The sequence below is a fragment of the Podarcis muralis genome, chromosome 8 (assembly GCF_964188315.1).
Source record: "Podarcis muralis chromosome 8, rPodMur119.hap1.1, whole genome shotgun sequence".
Lineage (NCBI taxonomy): Eukaryota > Metazoa > Chordata > Lepidosauria > Squamata > Lacertidae > Podarcis > Podarcis muralis.
Window position 1 is genome coordinate 9,753,277 of NC_135662.1, and position 21,568 is coordinate 9,774,844.

General features: G+C 45.2%; 1 protein-coding gene across 3 annotated transcripts in view; it reads left to right on the forward strand.

The window, feature by feature from the left end:
- Positions 1 to 19,974, forward strand: part of ZFAT (zinc finger and AT-hook domain containing) — a 119,280-nt gene extending 99,306 nt beyond the window's left edge. For all 3 annotated transcript variants that reach the window (XM_077932724.1, XM_077932723.1, XM_028736110.2), the window contains 4 exons: positions 5,231 to 5,349; positions 6,024 to 6,141; positions 7,223 to 7,353; positions 16,127 to 19,974. In XM_077932724.1, the coding sequence (XP_077788850.1) occupies positions 5,231 to 5,349; positions 6,024 to 6,141; positions 7,223 to 7,353; positions 16,127 to 16,369 (611 nt within the window). In that variant the 3' untranslated portion in view covers positions 16,370 to 19,974. The remainder of the gene's footprint in view (positions 1 to 5,230; positions 5,350 to 6,023; positions 6,142 to 7,222; positions 7,354 to 16,126) is intronic.
- The last annotated feature ends 1,594 nt before the right edge of the window (positions 19,975 to 21,568 follow it).

The following is a 21,568-nucleotide window of genomic DNA, read 5'->3' on the forward strand; positions in this document are numbered from 1 at the left end:
TGGAGGCAGCTCTGACAAGCATGGACTTGACATGAGCCAACAGTGTGACGCGGCAGCTAAAAAAGCCAATGCAATTCTGGGCCTCATCAATAGGAGTATAGCATCTAGATCAAGGGAAGTAATAGTGCCACTGTATTCTGCTCTGGTCAGACCTCACCTGGAGTACTGTGTCCAGTTCTGGGCACCACAGTTCAAGAAGGACACTGACAAACTGGAACGTGTCCAGAGGAGGGCAACCAAAATGGTCAAAGGCCTGGAAACGATGCCTTATGAGGAACGGCTAAGGGAGCTGGGCATGTTTAGCCTGGAGAAGAGGAGGTTAAGGGGTGATATGATAGCCATGTTCAAATATATAAAAGGATGTCACATAGAGGAGGGAGAAAGGCTGTTTTCTGCTGCTCCAGAGAAGCGGACACGGAGCAATGGATCCAAACTACAAGAAAGAAGTTTCCACCTAAACATTAGGAAGAACTTCCTGACAGTAAGAGCTGTTTGACAGTGGAATTTGCTGCCAAGGAGTGTGGTGGAGTCTCCTTCTTTGGAGGTCTTTAAGCAGAGGCTTGACAACCATATGTCAGGAGTGCTCTGATGGTGTTTCCTGCTTGGCAGGGGGTTGGACTCGATGGCCCTTGTGGTCTCTTCCAACTCTATGATTCTATGATTCTATGATTCTATGACTTTGAAGGAGGGCTGCACATCCATTGAAAATCACGTGCATTGCATTCCAATGGCCCCAGATCCAGTTCCTGTTATCTGCCACCTGAAACCTCAAGAGCCACTGTCTGTCATTGTAGACAGTACTGAGCTAATAGACTGATGGTCCGGCCTGGAATAAGGCTGCTTCCTATCCCTGTTGGCATGTGAATCATCAGGTGTGTGGGCAGCCATGTTTTTCCATGGACAAACGTATTTGTGCAACAGCGGCCAAGAATGCAAGTATAGAAACAGGGCCAAGCATACATTTGATGGAATGGGGAGGAGTTTCCACTTCATGAACCTTCACGACTTTGCATTAGGAAATGGGGGGTCTGCACAGGAAGCCAGGAACGTATCTTATGCCTTCAGAATTCATGCTGGATTTACTGTACGTTTCCCCCCCTATGATACACAAATGTTAATGATACACCTCGGGTTAAGTACTTAATTCGTTCTGGAGGTCCGTACTTAACCTGAAACTGTTCTTAACCTGAAGCACCACTTTAGCTAATGGGGCCTCCTGCTGCTGCCGCGCTGCCGGAGCACAATTTCTGTTCTCATCCTGAAGCAAAGTTCATAACCTGAAGCAATATTTCTGGGTTAGTGGAGTCTGTAACCTGAAGCGTATGTAACCTGAAGCGTATGTAACCCGAGGTACCACTGTATATAGTAGCCAGATTAACTTGTTTTAGAAGTTAAAGAGAAAGGAAATGTTAGGAGCTGGAGGCAACCGCAGGTCAGCAATCAAAAAGGGGGGGGGGAATCCCTCGGTGTTAGTGCAGTTAAATCTTTATTGTTATTGTTTAGTCGTGTCCTACTCTTCGTGACCCCATGGACAAGAGCACGCCAGGCACTCCTGTCTTCCACTGCCTCCCGCAGTTTGGTCAAACTCATGCTGGTAACCTCGAAAACACTATCCAACCATCTCATCCTCTGTCGTCCCCTTCTCCTTGTGCCCTCCATCTTTCCCAACATCAGGGTCTTTTCCAGGGAGTCTTCTCTTCTCATGAGGTGGCCAAAGTCTTGGAGCCTCAGCTTCAGGATCTGTCCTTCCAGGGAGCACTCAGGGCTGATTTCCTTCAGAATGGAGAGGTTTGATCTTCTTGCAGTCCATGGGACTCTCAAGAGTCTCCTCCAGCACCATAATTCAAAAGCATCAATTCTTCGGCGATCAGCCTTCTTGATGGTCCAGCTCTCACTTCCATAAATCTTTAGGCAAGAAACCTAAACAGCGCAGGCCTAGTGATCCCAGCAACCTCTCCCCAGTTGGTCTTGCTCCAAGAAGGCATTTGCACGGACTGCCTTCCCACCACTTCCCAAGTCTCCTCCTCTCCTAGGTATTTCACAAGCAGTCACGAATTGCGTTTGTGCACAACCTGCCTCTGCTCTGCCCTCCTCACTTCTCTGCACATTCTATGAGACCAGGGGAGAGGGAGCTGGTCTCGGCAGGAGAGGGAGACTCCCTTACTTCTTCAGCAGCCTGCCTCTCTGTCTCCGGGCCTCCCTCCCAGCCTCCACTGCTGCCTCTGAGTCTGAATTGCCCTCTGCCACAGCCTCTTCCTGCTCACCAAACCCTGTCACCTCTTCTGCTTGCGACCCTTCCTCCTCCCAGTCTGCTCCCTCTGACCACTCATTGCCATTCCACCACCGACCCCCTGGCTCTGAATCTTCTTCCCCTGGGGATTCCCTTGGGGGTACCCCAGCTGGGTAGGGGCCCCCAACAACTCTTCATCCAGCCACACCATGACAGGAGACCACTATAATTGTAGATAAAATGAGCTAACAGCAGGGCCTGGGCATCCCAGCTATCTCTAAAATACCCTTCAAAGACAGCCAACCACATGGCCTCCCTGTCACCAAAAAGAAGGTACTGTGTCCAGAATATAGGTTGTAAACTTCAGGCAGATTTGCCCAGTGAAGCTAAACCTATTAATTATTTTGTTGCTTAAACCTTCCTGCATTTTTAAAAGGCAAACTGTAAGGATCTGGAGCTGTAACCATTGATAAGGAAATAGCCCAGGGCATGCAGTTGCACGTAGAGTTCTAGTAAGAAAAGTACTTAATGGAAGTGTTTTCCAGTAAGTTTCCCTATGGGTGTCCTGATGCTGTAGCTTAAACTCAAGGACTGTAAGAAGCCAAAGGAGGTTCGCCGTGGGAAACTGCAGATAGGAAGCCTTCTAAAATGAGCGTTTTCCCATACTATCAGTAACACACAGATCCTCAGGGGTTTTCTGGCTGCTTGTTATCTGCGACTTCTTTTCATTTTGTGACCCCTTATTAATGCAATATAGAAACTAAATGTCACTTCCAAGCGACCAGTTAGTGCATTAATATATATGTGTGTGTGTGTGTGTGTGTGTGTGTGTGTGTGTGTCCAGGGGGATGGTGGGGAGGCCAACAGTGGAATTGCTCCTTTGGCATTTCAGAAATATGAAATACTCCAATATGATTTGACTACATGCACGGGTGTCAAAAGCAGATAAGGTATGTCATTCAGTGACCTTTCCCCCCTCTCTGTATTGCCAAAGTATTTAATGAATTGGATGGAAATTAATTTTCTTTAGCTGCGGTGTCAATTAGCTGTCGCACAGTTTTCTGCTACTGGCTCAACTGCATGCTTCCATTTGTTGTTCCTTAATTAAAGTCGCAGTGACAAAGGTGCCCATTTTAATTAGCAGGGTGTTATTGTTACAGTAATTTTAATTTAAAAGAAATAGAGGAAGGTCTTGAGTCTAATTGAGTTTTTATTAAGAGGGTGATACGAAATGAATATTTCATTTCAGATTTGGTAACTGATGGTATCTTTCTCCTATCCTGTGCCAAAGGTACTTTACTAGGGAGCCGTGCAATGTTGCATATTAACACATTTGACAGAGAAGCTATTCCAGTTTAGCATAAAATCAAGCAGCCTGCATTGTCTAAAGCGGTTAAAGATAATAATAGGCAGGACTTAGGAAATCCTTGAAGACTAATAAATGTCAGCAAATGAACCTCACTTTAATGAGGTTTTATGAAATGAAATAGAGGAAATTATTCCATTCCGCCACATTGACGAAGTCCCATCTTGAAAGAGTTTGGTTTGGAGACGGAAAACGTTTGGCGCAAAGACATTTCTGCAACTGATAAACAATGTGCCAGTGGCAAATTCTCCAACATACTGCTGCGAGATTAGGGTGGCTTGCCACTGCACGAAAGCATGTGGAGTTGGGATGTAGAGACACCATTTATATATGCGATAGTTATTTAGTTCACTCATAGACTGCCCCTCATCCAATCAGGATTACAGGAAAGATCACAAGACGTGTCATGGCAGCTCCCACATGCTGAGCCAATTCCACAGTGAGCCAGCGGATGTATCACTGGTGTGATTATTAGCCCTTAACAGCGGGGGACCGGATAGCAGAGAAACAGAAAAGGCTCTTATTTCTGATATCTCTTTTTCAGTATTGAGTCTTTTGCGGTATGTTCCTTTCCCCCTCACCCCATGCCCAGGGTCCTACAAAACAGCTCTGGAACTGTTTCCCAGGTTTTTCACCTTCATTGTTGATCAGTGCTTGCAGCAAATGACCATTTCACTGTGCGGTTCCAGTAAGATACCATAAGATTTTGTGATTTATTTATTTAAAAAGGAGAGTTACCTTAGAATAGGGATGAATGGATCAGTGGCCACTGCTGCATTCCCCCCCCCCCTATTTAAAATCTGCATAATAATCAAATGCCCATTTCTAAATGTAATTAATCCTAAAATAGACATTGTATGCACATTTCAAGAGATATAGTTAAAAAAAAAACTGCACTGCAAAATCAGAAAAAAATGCAAAGTCTGAATGGTTACTGTGCCCCCACAAGTTGAGACGAATGGGTCAGGTGTGTCCGTATCAGAATTCACAAATAAGGAATTCCTCAAGCATCCATAACTCAGGGCTATGTTTTGTTTTGCTGCTCAGTGCAAAGTAACATTTCCCACCATGCTGTGCATCCTCCCACCCTGAGATTTCACAGCAAGATTTCAGGGCTTCTTCTGAATCAGGACAAAAAAATAAATAAAATCAAGGAGCAATTTATTTTTTGGTATGTCCAAATTGCCAGAGATTTTGAGCACGGAAATAGGAAATAGATTAAAAACGAATTCTTAACTCTGTGTGTAGTAGATTCATTTTTCGTGCTTCTAGTTAAAAATTAGCAAAACAATTTGCGCGTGGGCGCGCGCATGCAGAATTCACGTGAAATACTCTGCTGCCGGAAAACAAAAACAAAAAACAAAAGTATTTTCAGCATCAGTCGTAAAAACATAGTAGTTATATAACTGACAACATGTTGCCGTTTAAAGGTGTGTAAAATCTGCTTTGTGCAAATTGGAAAGTAATCATCTATTAAACTGGATAAAGTTGCAACCTGGTAACCTGGCGTGCTCATTTCTTACTGGCGTGCTTATGCCTTAATTCATCAACAACAAGAGGCAAAGATTGTGCTGATGAAGTTCATCTTGTTCTCTCCTCCCCCCCCCTTTCTTTCTTTCTTTCTTTTCCTTCAGGTGGCATTAAGTGTCCAGTTTGCAACTTTGTGTATGGTACAAAGTGGGAATTCAACCGACACCTCAAGAACAAACATAGACTCAGATTGGTCGAGTATGATGGGGAGACAAAGTGGGAGGTAAAGCCAAGGAGTGGCAGCTGGCCCTGAAATATCGGGTTTCTCTAGAAGGGTCAAGGTGGGGGATGTAATTGGAATCAAATGAGAATACGACGACATAAGCTGCCTTATGAGATGAAAAAAATGCACTGCCTCTTGCGTGGGCATGCAGAGATGTATGCTATCTGGCAAAAGGATCCTTTTTTCCCCATTGCCCTTTAAAGGTAAAGGTAAAGGACCCCTGACAGCTAAGTGCAGTCGCGAACGACACTGGGGTTGCGGTGCTCATCTCATTTTACTGGCCAAGGGAGCAGACGTTTGTCAACAGACAGTTTTTCCGGGTCATGTGGCCAGCATGACTAAGCTGCTTCTGGCGAAACCAGAGCAGCACGCGGAAACGCCGTTTCCCTTCCCGCCGGAGCAGTACCTATTTATCTACTTGCACTTTGACGTGCTTTCGAACTGCTAGGTTGGCGGGAGCAGGGACCGAGCAACGGGAGCTCACCCTGTCATGGGGATCCGAACTGCTGACCTTCTGATCGGCAAGTCCTAGGCTCTGTGGTTTAGACCACAGCACTACCCGCGTCCCGTGTCCCTCGTCGATAGTTACACACTGCAATAGCTGTTTGGCATCTTTGTGATGCGCTTCTGCCAGCTAATTCCCTTTGATCACCAATCACTGGCTCTTTTTGCAGACCAAAGCAGAAATTCCTGAAGAAACGCAGTATCTCCATATCACGGAAGCTGAAGATATGCAAGGAACTCAGGCCGCAGTTGCTGCTCTACAGGACCTGCGATATACCTCGGAGAATGGTAAAACATTCTCTTTAAGGAGAAATGAATGTTTCGCAAAAGCAATGTATAAATGCTGAGCGTTCAAAACAAGTCCCCCTACATTAGCTCAGTAATGCTTGCGTGGTAATAATAATAATTATTATTATTTCCCCAGCCACTCTGGGCGGCTTCCAGAAAAATATTAAAATACAGTAATTCATGAAATATTAAAAAAGCTTCCCTAAAAATATTAAAAGCTTCTCTAAAAACAGTACGAGTTGGAAATGTAGGTCTGAGAGTAACAACAAGAAAGAGTAGCTAACCTAGAGCCACCCAGAGAGATTCATAGTCAAGATGGCATGTGAACTGGTTCTTCCTGCTCCAGCATTACACCAGCATTACGCTGTCAACAAAAGCGGCTTCACTAGCGAGCCTATTGTTTTGTTTCATCAAAATTGCCAAGTCCGAAGCGACTCTGGGAAAGAAACGCATATTGGCTGCGACCTGATGCCACCAGCACAGCTTCTTCCCAAATCCTGCAAAGACTTGAAGCAGTTGGGGACAGCACAGAAGCGGGTTGCTTCTGTTCTAACATTGAAAAGAAACTAGCAGAGCAGTCCGAACCCCACTAATGCCTGGTGAAGAGGGTAAGGTGGGGTTTGGGGGGGGGGGGGAGACAAAAGCTCGCTTCAGGCGATGTCAGCCTATAGCTGCCAGGTTTGGGCCCAATGCCATCAGGTGACAGCAGTGCAGCCCGTTCAGCCGGATTTGACGACTTACTGAGGTCACCAAAGGTAAATGGAACACCTTGGTACCTTGGAGACTGACCAGTTTATTAGGGTGTAAGCTCTTATTCCTCCAAAGCAAACTCAGTGCCACCAGCGGGGCTTGCTTCTAAGCATGGTGAGGGGAGAAGACAGGATTCTGTAAGGAACTAGGGAAGAATGTGAAGAGGGATTTGAACGAGGGGTGAGCAGGGGAAGTTCTCGCTGCAATGGCATGGCGGGATGTGCAGCGGCGGAAACATAAGCAAAAGGAGATGAGTTTGAACAGAAAATTGGCAAGTTTGTGTTACTGTTAACGCCGTCCTGGTTCTCATATTGACATTCTCTCCGATTAGGGGGACGACTTGACCCCACGGCTGTGAACATCCTGCAACAGATCATAGAGTTGGGCTCGGAGCCCCACGACGCAGCTGCCGTCGCCTCTGTCGTTGCCATGGCCCCAGGAACTGTTACTGTCGTGAAACAGGTCAAAACTCTTTCCTCTGTGTGTGTGTGTGTGTGTGTGTGTGTGTGTGTGTGTGTATGTGTGCATTAGACAGAAGGAGTGATACTTCTGGCTATTTGTTGTATGCAAATAAACAGTTAATATTTCTAAGCTATTTGAGACCACATTTGTTTAGCTAGACAGCTCAATACTGGGCCGTCCTTGCAGCACCACCTTGAACCATATTTGTTTCTGGATTTGGCATTACAGAATGTGTGAATTCTCTGCCTAAAACAGAATGTAATCAACTTCATTATTCCTGTATATAAAGTTGTGAGGAGATAAAGGGCTGGTTTTGATAAGGTAAAGGTAAAGGTACCCCTGCCCGTACGGGCCAGTCTTGACAGACTCTAGGACTGTGCGCCCATCTCACTCAAGAGGCCGGGGGCCAGCGCTGTCCGGAGACACTTCTGGGTTACGTGGCCAGCGTGACAAAGCTGCATCTGGCGAGCTGGAGCCGCACACGGAAACGCCGTTTACCTTCCCGCCAGTAAGCGGTCCCTATTTATCTACTTGCACCCGGGGGTGCTTTCGAACTGCTAGGTTGGCAGGCGCTGGGACCGAGCAATGGGAGCGCACCCTGCCACGGGGATTCGAACCGCCGACCTTTTGGTCGGCAAGCCCTAGGCGCTGAGGCTTTTACCCACAGCACCACCCGCGTCCTGGTTTTGATAGATGACATCAAAATACTTATTGTGAGCCTATTACGTTAGTGCATTGAGCAACTGGCAGCTTGGCGAGCAAGACATCATGCATGCAATATTTTCCCCGGACGGTTCCAACTCAGGATGGGGGGTGAAAGGATGGAGACATCGCTGATCTTGGAAACTTCTTTCCTTTCTCATTCGCTGCATTCAATGTCCTTGCATGTTGCAGGTGGGGGAAAGCTTGAAGCATCATTCTCTCACACACATTTTGGCATTCTACATCCAGGAGTGATTTTGACACAGGGGGGCCGCACTCTCAAACTTGGAATCCCCCACAAGAAAACTGATGTGATTGCAGTCTCATGAAACCTTGTGCCATTTGCCTCCTGGCTTGCTTGGTTCAGAGTAGCTACATTTCTTCCAGAGATAGGTTTCCACATTGTGGTGAAAGTGGCTGTTTAAATTGGCCTCTAGGCAAGAGAGTTGAGAAAATTGACCTGTATTCTGTTCCACTTCTGAGCTTCATCCTGTAATGAGGTAGCAATCTGCAAGCTATTGGAAGCAGTGAGGTTGCAGAAGTTCTGCTGGGGACTTATTTGATCTGTAGGATTTTGTTAGAGTCAGGAAGAAAAAAAAAAAGGCTTTCTAATGGAGGTATGAGTCTTCCTTCTCACCCTCTTTTTATAATGAGGGCTTTCATTATTCATAAAGAACCTTAAGATCGTGGTTTGCTCATAAAAACACATTTCAATAAAATTGTATGTTTTCAGATACTTGCATAAGGCGTTGAGTCCTTGTTATATACTGTTAGCTTTTATTCTATGTAGACACCCTTTGAGATAAATTCTTGTGTTGATTGCCAAATGACTTCCTTTGCAGCTTTTGTTTCAAATCTTTGTGTTGGTGGCATTATGCTAATCATTTTTGTGTTAAAAAAGGGGGGGGATAGAAGCATAGGATAAAGCAAATATATTTATATATGCAGATGATCGGGGGAGGGGGGCATTCATATTCCAGGGAGTCCTTATCAAATGTTGAGAAGCTAGACTAGTATAAAGCTCAAGGATTGCTGAAAGGCCTGAGCCATAATCCTGTGGCAGCTCAGAGCTACGGAGTAGTGTGATCTCCCCCCCCTCCCCCGCCCCTTCGGTTTCAGTCCAACTGCTGAGCAAGAAGCATTGCTTGTGTGACAGATGAAAATGGCTACACTCTAAATAATCTTGGCATGATCTTCCTCTTATTCTCCCTCGCCTTTGGCAGTGCTCATTGTATATTGCTTGTGTTGGCTGGGGCACCAGTTCTAGCAGCCACTGCAAGCAGCACGAGGCTCCCCTTTTCAAATAGTTGGGGTGACTGGCCTACCTCACACTGTCAGCCTAGCAGTTCGAAAGCACACCAGTGCAAGTAGATAAATAGGTACCACTGCGGCGGGAAGGTAAACAGCATTTCTGTACACTCTGGCATTCATTACGGTGTCCCGTTGCACCAGAAGCAGTTTAGTCATGATGGCCACATGACCCAGAAAAGCTGTCCGCGTACAAAGGCCGGTTCCCTCAGCCTGAAGTGAGATGAGTGTTGTACCCCATGGTCGAATTTAACCATCCAGAAGTCCTTTACCTTTTACACTTTAATAACTGAGTAGCAATGGTACGGGGTTTCACATGGGCCAGAACCATTTGCAAAATTTGCATGGCTGCTTCTGCTCCTTCCCACTCCTCACCTCTTCCTTGTAGTCTCCTTTGTATTCCACCGCGTCCCCCAGGGTGTCTCTGCTCAGTAGAAGTGATGATTCGGGGAATCGGTTTGGCAGCCCGAGACAACCAAACTAGCTGAGGACTTGGACAATTCATTGGCTAGCCCTGCGGAATCTCAATTAAGTTGAGCGAAATAAACGCCCCAACTATTCTTTGTTGCTTGATCCCCAGCTTTCTGAAATACACTGTTGAAACGTGAGCAGGTACATCTAGTCGTAAGGGGCTATGTGTAAGAAACCAAAAAATGGTGTCCAGGTTCCACCATCACACATTTTTAAATCACTTTCATAAATGTAACACAGAAGACAGGAGGCTGCTTCGTTCGGGTGTCATATTGTAAAATCATCATTAACCATGCTAGATCTTGACATATATACCTATATACCGGAAGGAGCGTCTCCACCCCCATCATTCTGCCCGGACGCTGAGGTCCAGTGCCAAGGGCCTTCTGGCGGTTCCCTCACTGCGAGAAGCAAAGCTACAGGGAACCAGGCAGAGGGCCTTCTTGGTAGTGGCACCCGCCCTGTGGAACGCCCTCCCATCAGATGCAAAGAGATAAACAACTACCTGACATTTAGAAGACATCTGAAGGCAGCCGTGTTCAGGGAAGTTTTTAATGTGTGACATTTTGATGTATTTTCATTCTTTGTTGGAAGCCGCCCAGAGTGGCTGGGGAAACCCAGCCAGATGGGCGGGGTACAAATAATAAATTATTATTATTGACAAATGTAAAAATTAGATACATCCTAGAGCTATAGGGACGCGGGTGGCGCTGTGGGTAAAACCTCAGCAACTAGGACTTGCCGATCGCATGGTCGGCGGTTCGAATCCCCGCGGCGGGGTGCGCTCCCGTCGCTCGGTCCCAGCGCCTGCCAACCTAGCAGTTCGAAAGCACCCCCGGGTGCAAGTAGATAAATAGGGACCGCTTACTAGCGGGAAGGTAAACGGCGTTCCGTGTGCTGCGCTGGCTCGCCAGATGCAGCTTGTCACGCTGGCCACGTGACCCGGAAGTGTCTGCGGACAGCGCTGGCCCCCGGCCTATAGAGTGAGATGAGCGCACAACCCTAGAGTCTGTCAAGACTGGCCCGTATGAGCAGGGGTACCTTTTTAGAGCTATAGAACTTGCAAACAGGGGCACCTAAAATGAACCAGAGGATGGGCCATCTTTCTTGTTGATATTTTTTTTTTTATCAAGGGGGAAAGATTGAAAGTTGTTGGCATTCATCTGTCTTGAGAGCCAATGGAGTGTGTCTCCAGGGGTGAAGTCAATCTGCTGCACTGGCAGCACCGAAGTGACCTCCCCAGGGTGCAAGCCTAGGCAGTGTGTATGGAGGTCCCCCTCTTGATCTGGCTGATGTGGCCCAAAGGAAAGCAGAGCAATAGGTTTGGCACCAGCTTGGCTGCAGGAGTTGCCAGAAGGAGGCATACCAGGTGCCGTCCAACCACCTTAGGGACTCCACTCTGGATTTGTGTAGGATTAGCCTTTTCTTCTCCTGAAGATATCCTGCAAAGCCTAGATGAGCTACCTTCCCAGGTGGACGAGCCTCATGTGCCCCTCACTTCCCTGTACAGAGGTACCTCGGGTTAAGAACTTAATTTGTTCTGGAGGTCTGTTCTTAACCTGAAGCTGTTCGTAACCTGAAGCACCACTTTAGCTAATGGGGCCTCCCGCTGCCACCGCACCACCGGAGCACGATTTCTGTTCTCATCCTGAAGCAAAGTTCTTAACCCGAGGTATTATTTCTGGGTCAGCGGAGTCTGTAACCTGAAGCATCTGTAACCTGAAGCCTCTGTAACCCGAGCTACCACTGTACAGCACATCTTGAGGTTCTCTTTGGGACTTCTTGCGAGCCAGGAGGGATCTCCAGGGTGCTTCCCATTTCTGGTTACCACTTCCAGGTAACCAGCACCACGCGTGTGCGTGGTCACACACAAATAGATGGTGCATCAAGCTCTTGCCAGTAAGCAAGGAGGATGCTTCAGGTAGCAATTGAAAAGAATGTAGGTGCTGCCAGGGGGGGAAATGGAAGGGCATCTCCAGTTGGCTTGGAAGCTGCTGTTGTCTCATTAACTCCCTTATTAGAGGGATAAAGGAAAAAAAGCAATATTTTGGGAAAGATTCCCCCAGTAGATCAATCCAATAGGACCTAAGCAGAGGGCATGTAAGTGCTGAGCTGACATGAAGTGTGCCAACCTGAAAAACACAGCAATTTGTCATGCTAAGAGGATTATAGATAGATGTCCGAGAGAGAGAGGGAGGGAGAGAGAACAAGAACAAGGAGCTCCACAAGTGAAAGCAGTTAATCATTTTTCCTGGAATGACAAAACCAATGAAAAACATCTGGATAAAGGCAGGTAGAGAGGCTGTTAACTTTCTTTATTGGCCATTTTCATTTCAGGAGAATATAAAATTGAATAAGCATTCCGTTTGTCGCCCTTGCGCCAAATGAGATTCTAGTTTCATTTCACTTTCGCGTCAGCGGCATTTTTATTTATCTTCCTCTCCTTGTTATTTATTTGCGCATCTCAGATGCATTTAAAATTATGTGCGGCTTTCAACGTAAACAAAGCCAATTTCGAATCCCATTCCGGCTACAATATACTTGCTTGCTCTGTGAATACTGGGCAGCGAGGCTTGTTGCCTTAGGAATAAACGTGTGTGGTGTTTGCAAACCTGTTTTGTGATACCACCTGGAAAACTAAACGGCCCCCTCCCCCTGCCATCTGAAAAGACGTTGAAATTCCATCACTCAGTGACAAATCTCTTTGGATCCAAACACAGCATTGAAATAGAGGTTTGCGTACCTATTTCAATGGCCATATATGTTTTCATTTGGCTACCTGTCTAGATCCAGCAGTATAAATTGTTATATATGTGTAATCTGTGCAGTTCTTAATGCTTGCCTTGGATAGCCCAGTACCTTGGTAGGCAGCTGACAGACTCCGTGAAGCCAGCTGAGATCCTCTGATTGACCCATTGATCCTCTGGTTTTCTCCCTCTACACACACACACACACACACACACACACACAAACACACTTCTCTCCCAACTTTCCTTACAAGTGGTGCGCCAGGGAAACCTGCTCCCAGTTGCACCATCTAGGGTTGCCATATTTTGAAGAGCAAAAAAGCGGACACATTTGCCGACTTCTGACTATGGATCTCTATGTCGACTCTCATCATGAAAAAGAGGACGTGTCCTGGAAAAAGAGGACATATGGCAACCCTACGGGTACATCTTTACTATCCTTGTTAATGTCCGCACTTCGTATTAAAATGCAGCTTAAAACAAAGAGTTAAGGCATGCTGCTCAGAAGTTGCTGAAGTTCCCCACTGCCGCCACGCCACAAAATAAGCCGGAGCATGGCTTGCTGTTCCATTTGAACCCAAGCTCATCCTTCCCAATCGGTAGAGTGCGATACCCTTATTCTCAGGGCAGTGGGTTCAAGCCCCACGTTGGACAAAAGATTCCTGCAATGCTGAGAGTTGGACTAGATCGGGGTAGGCAACCTAAGGCCCAGGGTCCAGATGCGGCTCAATCGCCTTCTCAGTCCGGCCCGCGGACAGTCCGGGAATCAGCGTGTTTTTACAAGAGTAGAATGTGTCCTTTTATTTAAAATGCATCTCTGGGTTATTTGTGGGGCATAGGAATTTGTTCACCCCCCCCCCCCAAAAAAAATAGTCCGGCCCACCACATGGTCTGAGGGACGGTGGAACGGCCCCCTGCTGAAAAAGGTTGCTGACCCCCTGGACTAGATGATGCTCGTGATTCCTTCCAGCCCTGCAATTCTGGGGCTCTGCTTCCCACAAGCAGTAAGTGAAAAACAAGAACTCGGTTCCCCCTTTGTTTGGAGACTGGGTTGAGGCAGCACAACAAGCTAGTTTTATCCGTGATGCATCATGAGAGCAGCACCAACAGAATTTAATAATAATAATAATAATAATAATAATAATAATAATAATTCTGCCCGGACACTGAGGTCCAGTGCCGTGGGCCTTCTGGCGGTTCCCTCGCTAAGAGAAGCCAAGTTACAGGGAACCAGGCAGAGGGCCTTCTCAGTAGTGGCACCTGCCCTGAGGAACGCCCTCCCACCAGATGTCAAAGAGAAAAATAACTACCAGACTTTTAGAAGACATCTGAAGGCAGCCTTGTTTAGGGAAGCTTTTAATGTATAATAGGTTATTGTATTTTAGTGTTCTGTTGGAAGCCGCCCAGAGTGACTGGGGAAACCCAGCCAGATGGGCGGGGTATAAATAAATTAATAATAATAATAATAATAATAATAATAATAATAATAATAATAATAGTAGTAGTAGTAGTAGTAATGATGTAATTGAGTGAGACTGCTAAGCTTGGCCCTATCATAAATCTAACACGTTAATGATTGGTGTCTTCTGCCTCTTCTCCCAATGATCTTTATTTACTTGGGCTACCACATGCCTTTCTTTCCCCCCATGGCCCAGCAAGTTCCCAGCTCTGTGCTGTTTCACAGTATTATTAGAAACAGGGAATCCAAAGGAAGAGTAAAGGATGGTTGTTTTCAGTAGAGTGTCTTCGCCTGCATGGCTTACCGGTTGCCGCCTGTCACTGCGAGGTGTTGCGTTGGGCTTTTTCACTAGAGCTCCAGCTCCTGTGTTGTCGTCTTTCCTCCTTCGAATGAAATTAAACAGAAACGAAACCTGAATAAAGTATATTCATTCTCCAAACAAAAGAAGAAGCCAGCCTAAATCAATTAAATGGCGCAGCCAGCTTGGCATATACTGATCAATGTACACATAAAATGTCCTTCTGTTGAGCACAGCTGCGTCATATAACAAACCTTTTGGCACAACGCAATTGCATTTTTTCTTTCCTCCAGGAAAAAAAATAATGATGATGGCTCCCTTTCTTTTTGTTTTACCTCTCTCCCATGCTCATGCTTCATTGCTATTACCATTATTATTTCAGAGAGCATACTTGCTGGAAATGAAGGGAGCCTTGGGCCATCTGATATTTCCATTACTGGCCTGACGGGCATTAAGTGGATATAGTTTGCAGGTACTCTGCAAGTTGTATTTGGGGGAGAGTTGATCCCTTCCCCCAACTTTCCGTTTCAAAAGACTGCGCATTGGCAATTGCAGATCTGTGAATGAAAATCCACAGTAAAGTGGGCTCAGATGTTCCGAGTTAACTCGTTTTTAATCCAAATCGTCCGTTGAAAGAAAATTGTCCCTTTTTTAAAAACACCCAGGGAGTATGTTTCGTGTTTGAAACTGTGTGCTGTCGATTAAATGCAGTTCATTTTTGCTCCCCTTGGGAAAGTAGCCATTGGTCTGGGAGACCACATTGGGGGGGGGGGGGCAAAACTCCAGCTTGCCCCATGGGAGGAGGTGAACAGAGAAAGAGTTCCAACAGAACAAACGATGGTGACCAACCTCTGCATAAATTACATGCTCTGCTGTCTCCCTACAGTGGCTCACAGCAAAGATAACCATTGCAAGGCTGACCATCTTAGTGCACACCACTTTGAATAAATATTTGCTGGGACAGAGGGTGTCAGGTGTTGGGGTGTGATTATTAAAACACACTCACTTCAGCATAAATGGCTTCCTGGAATTGTACTTATTTCTCCAGATGATGCAAATAACGCAGTGGATAATGTGTTGGTGATCCTTGCTCAGCCATGAACCTCACTAGGCGACTTTGGATCAGACATGTTCTCTCCTTCAGTCTTTCTCGTGGTCCTTCAGAGGATAATATCGGTCCTTGGGTGGGTGGGATTAAAAATTGATAATAATGGTGACCAGTCCTTCTGGCAAGTGAGCCATGGTGCTGGGCTAATCTACGCTGTTGTTCAGATACATCTCCTTAGTATGGAATTGCTTCTAGTCGATTGTGTGGATATCAATGCGCTAATGTGCCTGTATTCCCCTTGTGGCACCAACTGCTTAAACTCATGGGCTGCAATTCAGCAAAGGGAAAGTGTGTAAGGAAACCAAACTCCTCTGTCATCGCCTCGGCTCTCCTGTTCCCTTGCCAGCGATGAAACGCCTGTACATGCTTTGAAACCCTTAAATTTTGGTTATGAATGCACATCCGTTCGGTCTTTCAGTAGTTCAGTATTCCTGGGACTTTCTGCATGCAAAGCAGGGCTCTGCCACTGACCCACATTCCTTCCCTAGTGGGTCATCAGCTGTACGAGCTCATCTGTTATTTAACTGAAGCAAATACTGCAATCTCCTTTAGTACCAATAATTTATGAAATACGGGGCTCAGTCATTTATACGCACCTAGGTTTCCTTGCTCTCGTTTTAGCAACATTGCAGCCCCGCCATCCAAAGAAACCCTTTGTAACGTCTCCCGTTTTCTCGCAGGTGACAGAAGAGGAGCAGTCAGCCAACCACACGGTGATGATTCAGGAAACATTGCAGCAAGCGTCCGTCGAGCTGGGCGAGCAGCACCATTTGGTCGTCTCCTCCGACGAGGTGGAAGGGATCGGGACAGTGACAGTCTACACCCAGGGGGGAGAGGCCTCTGAACTTATTGTGTATGTGCAAGACATGCAGTCTGTGGAGGAGCAGCTGGAAGAGCAGGAGGAGCCTGGACAGAAAATCTAGATAAAATTCCCAAGGGAGACCAGCCTTCTGGTACCGCCAAACTGCTACATGCTTTGTTTTCCAATGTATATTTAATGTTGGGCAAGAACAGAACCTCCCGCAGCTGCTACTCTATCATATCTTTGGTCTTTGGCAGATGGCGCACGTGGTTGTTGACTGGACTGGTGGCTTCTTCTTTTTGCCAGGAAACGTTTTGGTACGTACTGAGCCATGCGCAGCTTCCTTTCACATGGCGCTACTCCCCTGCTCGTAAGGAACGCCTGAAGTCGCAGCAAGCAGATCCATGCAGATGGATGGTCATGACCACTACCTTCTGGGATAAAAGATACTTTTCCTAGAGCAAGAGGTGAACCAAAAAAGAAAGCTAGAGGAGGCAATGGCAGTGGACAGCACTTGATAAATGCTAAAATGCGTGCGTGTTATGCACTTTAAGAAGACTGTAGATGGAAAAGGACAATTTTGGCAATCGCCCGGAAAGTTCAGATTTTAAGACTTGCCAAGCAACAGGCCCTGCAGCGAAGCTGTTCAGAAGAACAGGCTCCATTGGGTCGGGTTCACTCAACATGCAGAAAATGTGGTGGTGTGAATCAGAGCCAGCTGTTCTTCAGTGCTGCTTCCTAAACGGTTTTTCTAAATGGTGTTCAGCATTTTAACCTCCCCAAAGACAGCTTTCCTTCCTTTTGTCACTGTGAATTGTTGAAGACCCGAGATCATTACCCGAAGAAATGTGTTCTCTTTTATCTTGTATCTTTTAATCTTTTAAACCGGGACTCTGTGCCAGTGAGCATGCCACGTTTTTATTTGGATGGGATCTAATCTGACACGCGAGTGAAAAGATCCCACCTCTAAGGGTCTTTCAGATGCACAGTCCCTTCCGAAATGCAAGTGTTTTATGGTTGTGACATATTTTGGACACGTATATTGGAGATATATAGTGGATTTCTTCCCTTCTTCTTTTTTCTATCCGTGAAGCATTCTTTTCTTGTCTCCCCCTTTCCTTTTTTTGCAAGCAATAGCAATAACTTCAGAAATATATATTTAAAAAAATCATAGCTTGGGCACAGTTTTTTAGATTAACACACCCGCTACAGGGTTATGTCTCATATAATATACAATGGATGCCATGTTGAAGCACTGAGAAGTAATACCAAGCCAAAAAATCTGTGGAAGCCACAGTGATAGAATGATATTTCGGGATCCTATTTCTCCCAGCCTGGCAAACGTTGAGCATTTTCTCCAAAACCAAAAGCACTAACTCTGCATCCTTGAGCTGCACTGAATCACTCTTCTGTATTGATTAGACACAGGTGATCTATGGAAGTCTTCTTCTTTTTCTATCTCCTTAAATAATAAAATAGATACCCGCTATGAGGAAACACCCAAAGTAGAGATGCAAGCATCTCTTACTGTAAGGGCTCAAACACTCTGCTCTTGGTGGAGAAAAGGGCATGCAATTTGGAGAAAAACTCTATTTCAGGGGAAACTAATGTGGTGCCCTCTGGATGTTTTCAGACAACTCCCATCATCCCTTGCCATAGCCTCCTCTGGCCAGAGCGAATGGAATCTTAACAACTTCTAGATGACACCATGTTGACTACACCAGCTTATCCACGTGGTTTTTTCCAGTAGGCCTTTGGGAGTGGATCTAATTTGGCCCTATGTGTCCTGATTTTATGTCCCATGTTCAGCTTGTGATTTGGACTACATGGCAGTGCTTTCAGCAGAGAACTTATCCACTGGGCTCCACGAACAATGTCACATCTCACTGGGTATCTCACAGCTGACATGTGAGAGTGACAATTCCTTGCGCTGTGTCAGGAAGTGGGCAGAGGAGGAATGGTGGAGACCACCTCCCCCAACCTGACCCTTCCAGGGAAGAAGAAGACAGTTCAGAATTACAACAGGGGTTTGAGGGAGGTAGCAAATCAGAGGCAGATGAGGGGGAAAGCTGGGAAATAATGGGAGAGGAGGAAGAAGAAGCACCAGGGAGGTGACAGCTGATGGACACAGTGTCTTTAGAAAGCATTCCAGATCCCGCCTCCCAGAACCTGGTGAGCATTGAAAGTAGGAGAGCACAGAGCTCAAAGGCAGAGGGCACATTGCAGCACCTGTAGTGATGATGCTTGAGGAAGTGAGAGAAACTGAGTGGGTGGAGACTCACTCGGGACAACACCATTATTCCAAGAGGTTGCATTCCAAAGCTTCTCTCTGTGAATATTGAATAAAAAGCAGATGGCAAGGACTTTTCTTTGTCTTATCCATTCCTGGCAACCTGCCGTGGGGGATGGGTCCTCTACCACCTGACAGGTTGTGGGTTAGAGTGCAGGAACTGGCTGAATATACAGCAACTATACAGCTCCTGCCTTTTTTCACCAGTGCATCCTTTGTATTGTCATTCACACAAACTCTGTTTTGGGGTGTCATCCAGTATGCGAGACAAAACTCTTTCTCTTCTTTCTTTTTTTGTAATCTCAAACCCCCGTTCCTCAAATAAATATCAGACAAGGTGAAAATGTAAAACTCCCGTCACTGTTTTGCAGGATCACATTTATGTGTATTCAGTGCGGTGTCCTAAACTGCATGTGGGGAAGATACTAGCTTCTGTCGAACCTACACATTTCTGTTGTAAGTCCATCTGCTACAGCTGCCTATGGCTCCAAACTTGGTTTTATGTCGCATCCCGCAAAGTAGCGATGGTTTAAATGGCATGGCAATGGATGCACACAAAACGGACAACGAGAAGTAAATAAGGATGAAATGGATATGGAAGAAGAGATGATGGGGCAACAGGAGGAAGAGATGGACATATGCTTGTAACAGGAGTGGGAAACCTGATTTTTATTTTTATTTTAAGAAATTGTATTAAATTAAATTTGTATGGATTTGCAATGATTTGGAAAAACCAATAAATAATAAAAAATAATAAAAAAGACAATGGATGCACACCAAACAGAGAAATGACCTTTTAAAATTAGCTATCCTGTCTCCAGTAGGATGCTTGATACGAAGATTGGACACCCTGAGATGTAAAAGATTTCCCCCTGTTCCTGCACTTTTATGTTTTGAAATTCTGAATGTACATGCAAATTATTCAGGGTGTAAATGGCTATGTGATTCGTGAATCAGATACGCAAACACTTCTAGGTTAAAATGGGAAATTGCCTTCTGAACACACTGAAATTCTACCCTTCACTAAAGGCCTGATTTGTGATCTCTAAGGAATTGTTCTTGTTAATATGTACAAAAACAGTCATGTTTGCGAGTGTAATGCTCAGATGGCTTGAATGACTATAAATAAGGGAATCTGAACTAAGAGATTTGTCATTCTTAATCCTTGTGACCAAATTCATCTCAGAGTTAAGCATGGTTTCAAGTGACTGAAGCATGTCTAACAGATTGTGGTTCATGACTTCATCATGTGCATCTCATTTATTTTGGGGAGGGATAATCTTTTTTTATCTGAACTTCAAAAAAAAAAAATTAATAACGCAAGTCTGTCGTGTTCTGTTCGGTGGGTTTAAAATTAGACAAATTCAGCAAGTGTTCTCCCTGCCCTTAAAAACAAAAAAAAATTACCCAACCCAATAAATCATATTTTTTTCCAAGTCTTGAGTTGGTTGAAGGGTGTTTCTTTGCAATTAGGCAGACCTGTGAAAACCTTAATGTCAGAAGCATCTCTCCTTCAGAAACCAGCCCACTTGGAGCTTAATAGGATCAGTATCTCCTTGGCGTCAAGAATTTCAAGCTTTGGAAATGTGGATTGGCACATAGACAGGTCCGGTGTGGTGACCCAGTGCACAGTAAAAGGGTTGCTATTGCATTGGAAATGGGCATAAGTTGGCCATCCAATTGGGCTAGCTTCAACCCTAATCATATGCTGACCGAAATTCCATATGGCACAAAGCCTGCAGGAAACGCAAACATTTTAGAAGACTTTCTGTGCTAGCTAATTATCTGGCTTTTCCATCGCACTTGTTGTTTGACCATTCAGAAAAAAAGAATATACTGTGTTGGGGTTTCAGTGTGATTTGGGGGAGATTCTTTCTTTTGATGATAAGGTTGGTAGCTGTTTTTCTCACTGTTCCAAATGCCAATTAGCTGATGGAAGCCAGGTTGAACTGAAGGCAATATTTGCAAGTAAGGTAAAATGCTTGCCCATTCATTAATTGGAGGTAAATGGGGATTGTTCATTATCATCTAGGCGCGATGCAAAGAAAACCGGGGCTAATGCAGCAAATGAATTTGTATTGTGGTTTCCAATTAAACTTCATTGTTCGTTTGCAGAGATTACTCTTTGCCGTAATCTGGAAAAGGAAAAGTAACAGCTGCAAAATGTGTTTCTCTTTTTTCTTCTTCAAATCTTCAGCTACTCTATCTACGGCCCATTTGCCATTAAAACTGCATTTGGAGCAGTGTTGTTAAACGGTAGCAAGATTCACACTATTAGTAGAGAAACCTTTCTGAATCAATTAAGCAATTGCCTGTGTTAATATCTGGCTGCAGGGGTGGGATGCGAAAACTAATTTGCCATGCATCGCTTACAAATTTTCAAGTAAATTATTTTCAAATTGACTCTGCACTTCCACTGTCCGTGACAGGTGTAATTTAAAAGAAAAATTCTAATATATCACTGTCATGCACACCTACCGCAATTTAAGGCTTGGCTTGTTTGGAGCCTGATAACAGTAGTTCTGCTTCCTGCCGATTGAGGATGGAAATTATTGTTGTTTTTTCCTGACTAAATGTGATGCATTTTACAGATGGAAAGCCGAACAGTAAGTCTATGCAAATGTTACCTTTATGACTGCTCTGAATGCAGTAATAACATTTGGCTTGGGGTTTTTTCCACCCTGTGTATGTTTTTGGCAAAGATTTATTCTAGTCTTCATTCTGTTCTACTAATAACTTCCCTCCTACCTTATTTGTGTGTTTAGTATATCTGCCATAATTTGATGCCAGAGAGGGCTATCTGTGTTAGACTGTTTGGGGCACAACCAACAAAAGGTTCTTCATAATCTCAGCACAATCCCACATATAAGACTCCACACCCTCTTGAGTAGATTAAGAGGGATTTACAGGCCCAGGATCATAGAATTGTAGAGTTGGAAAAACCATCTTGTCCAACCCCCTGTACTGCAGGAACCTTTTTGCCCAACGCGGGGCTCGAACCCACAGCCTTGAGTCTCATGCTCAACTGAC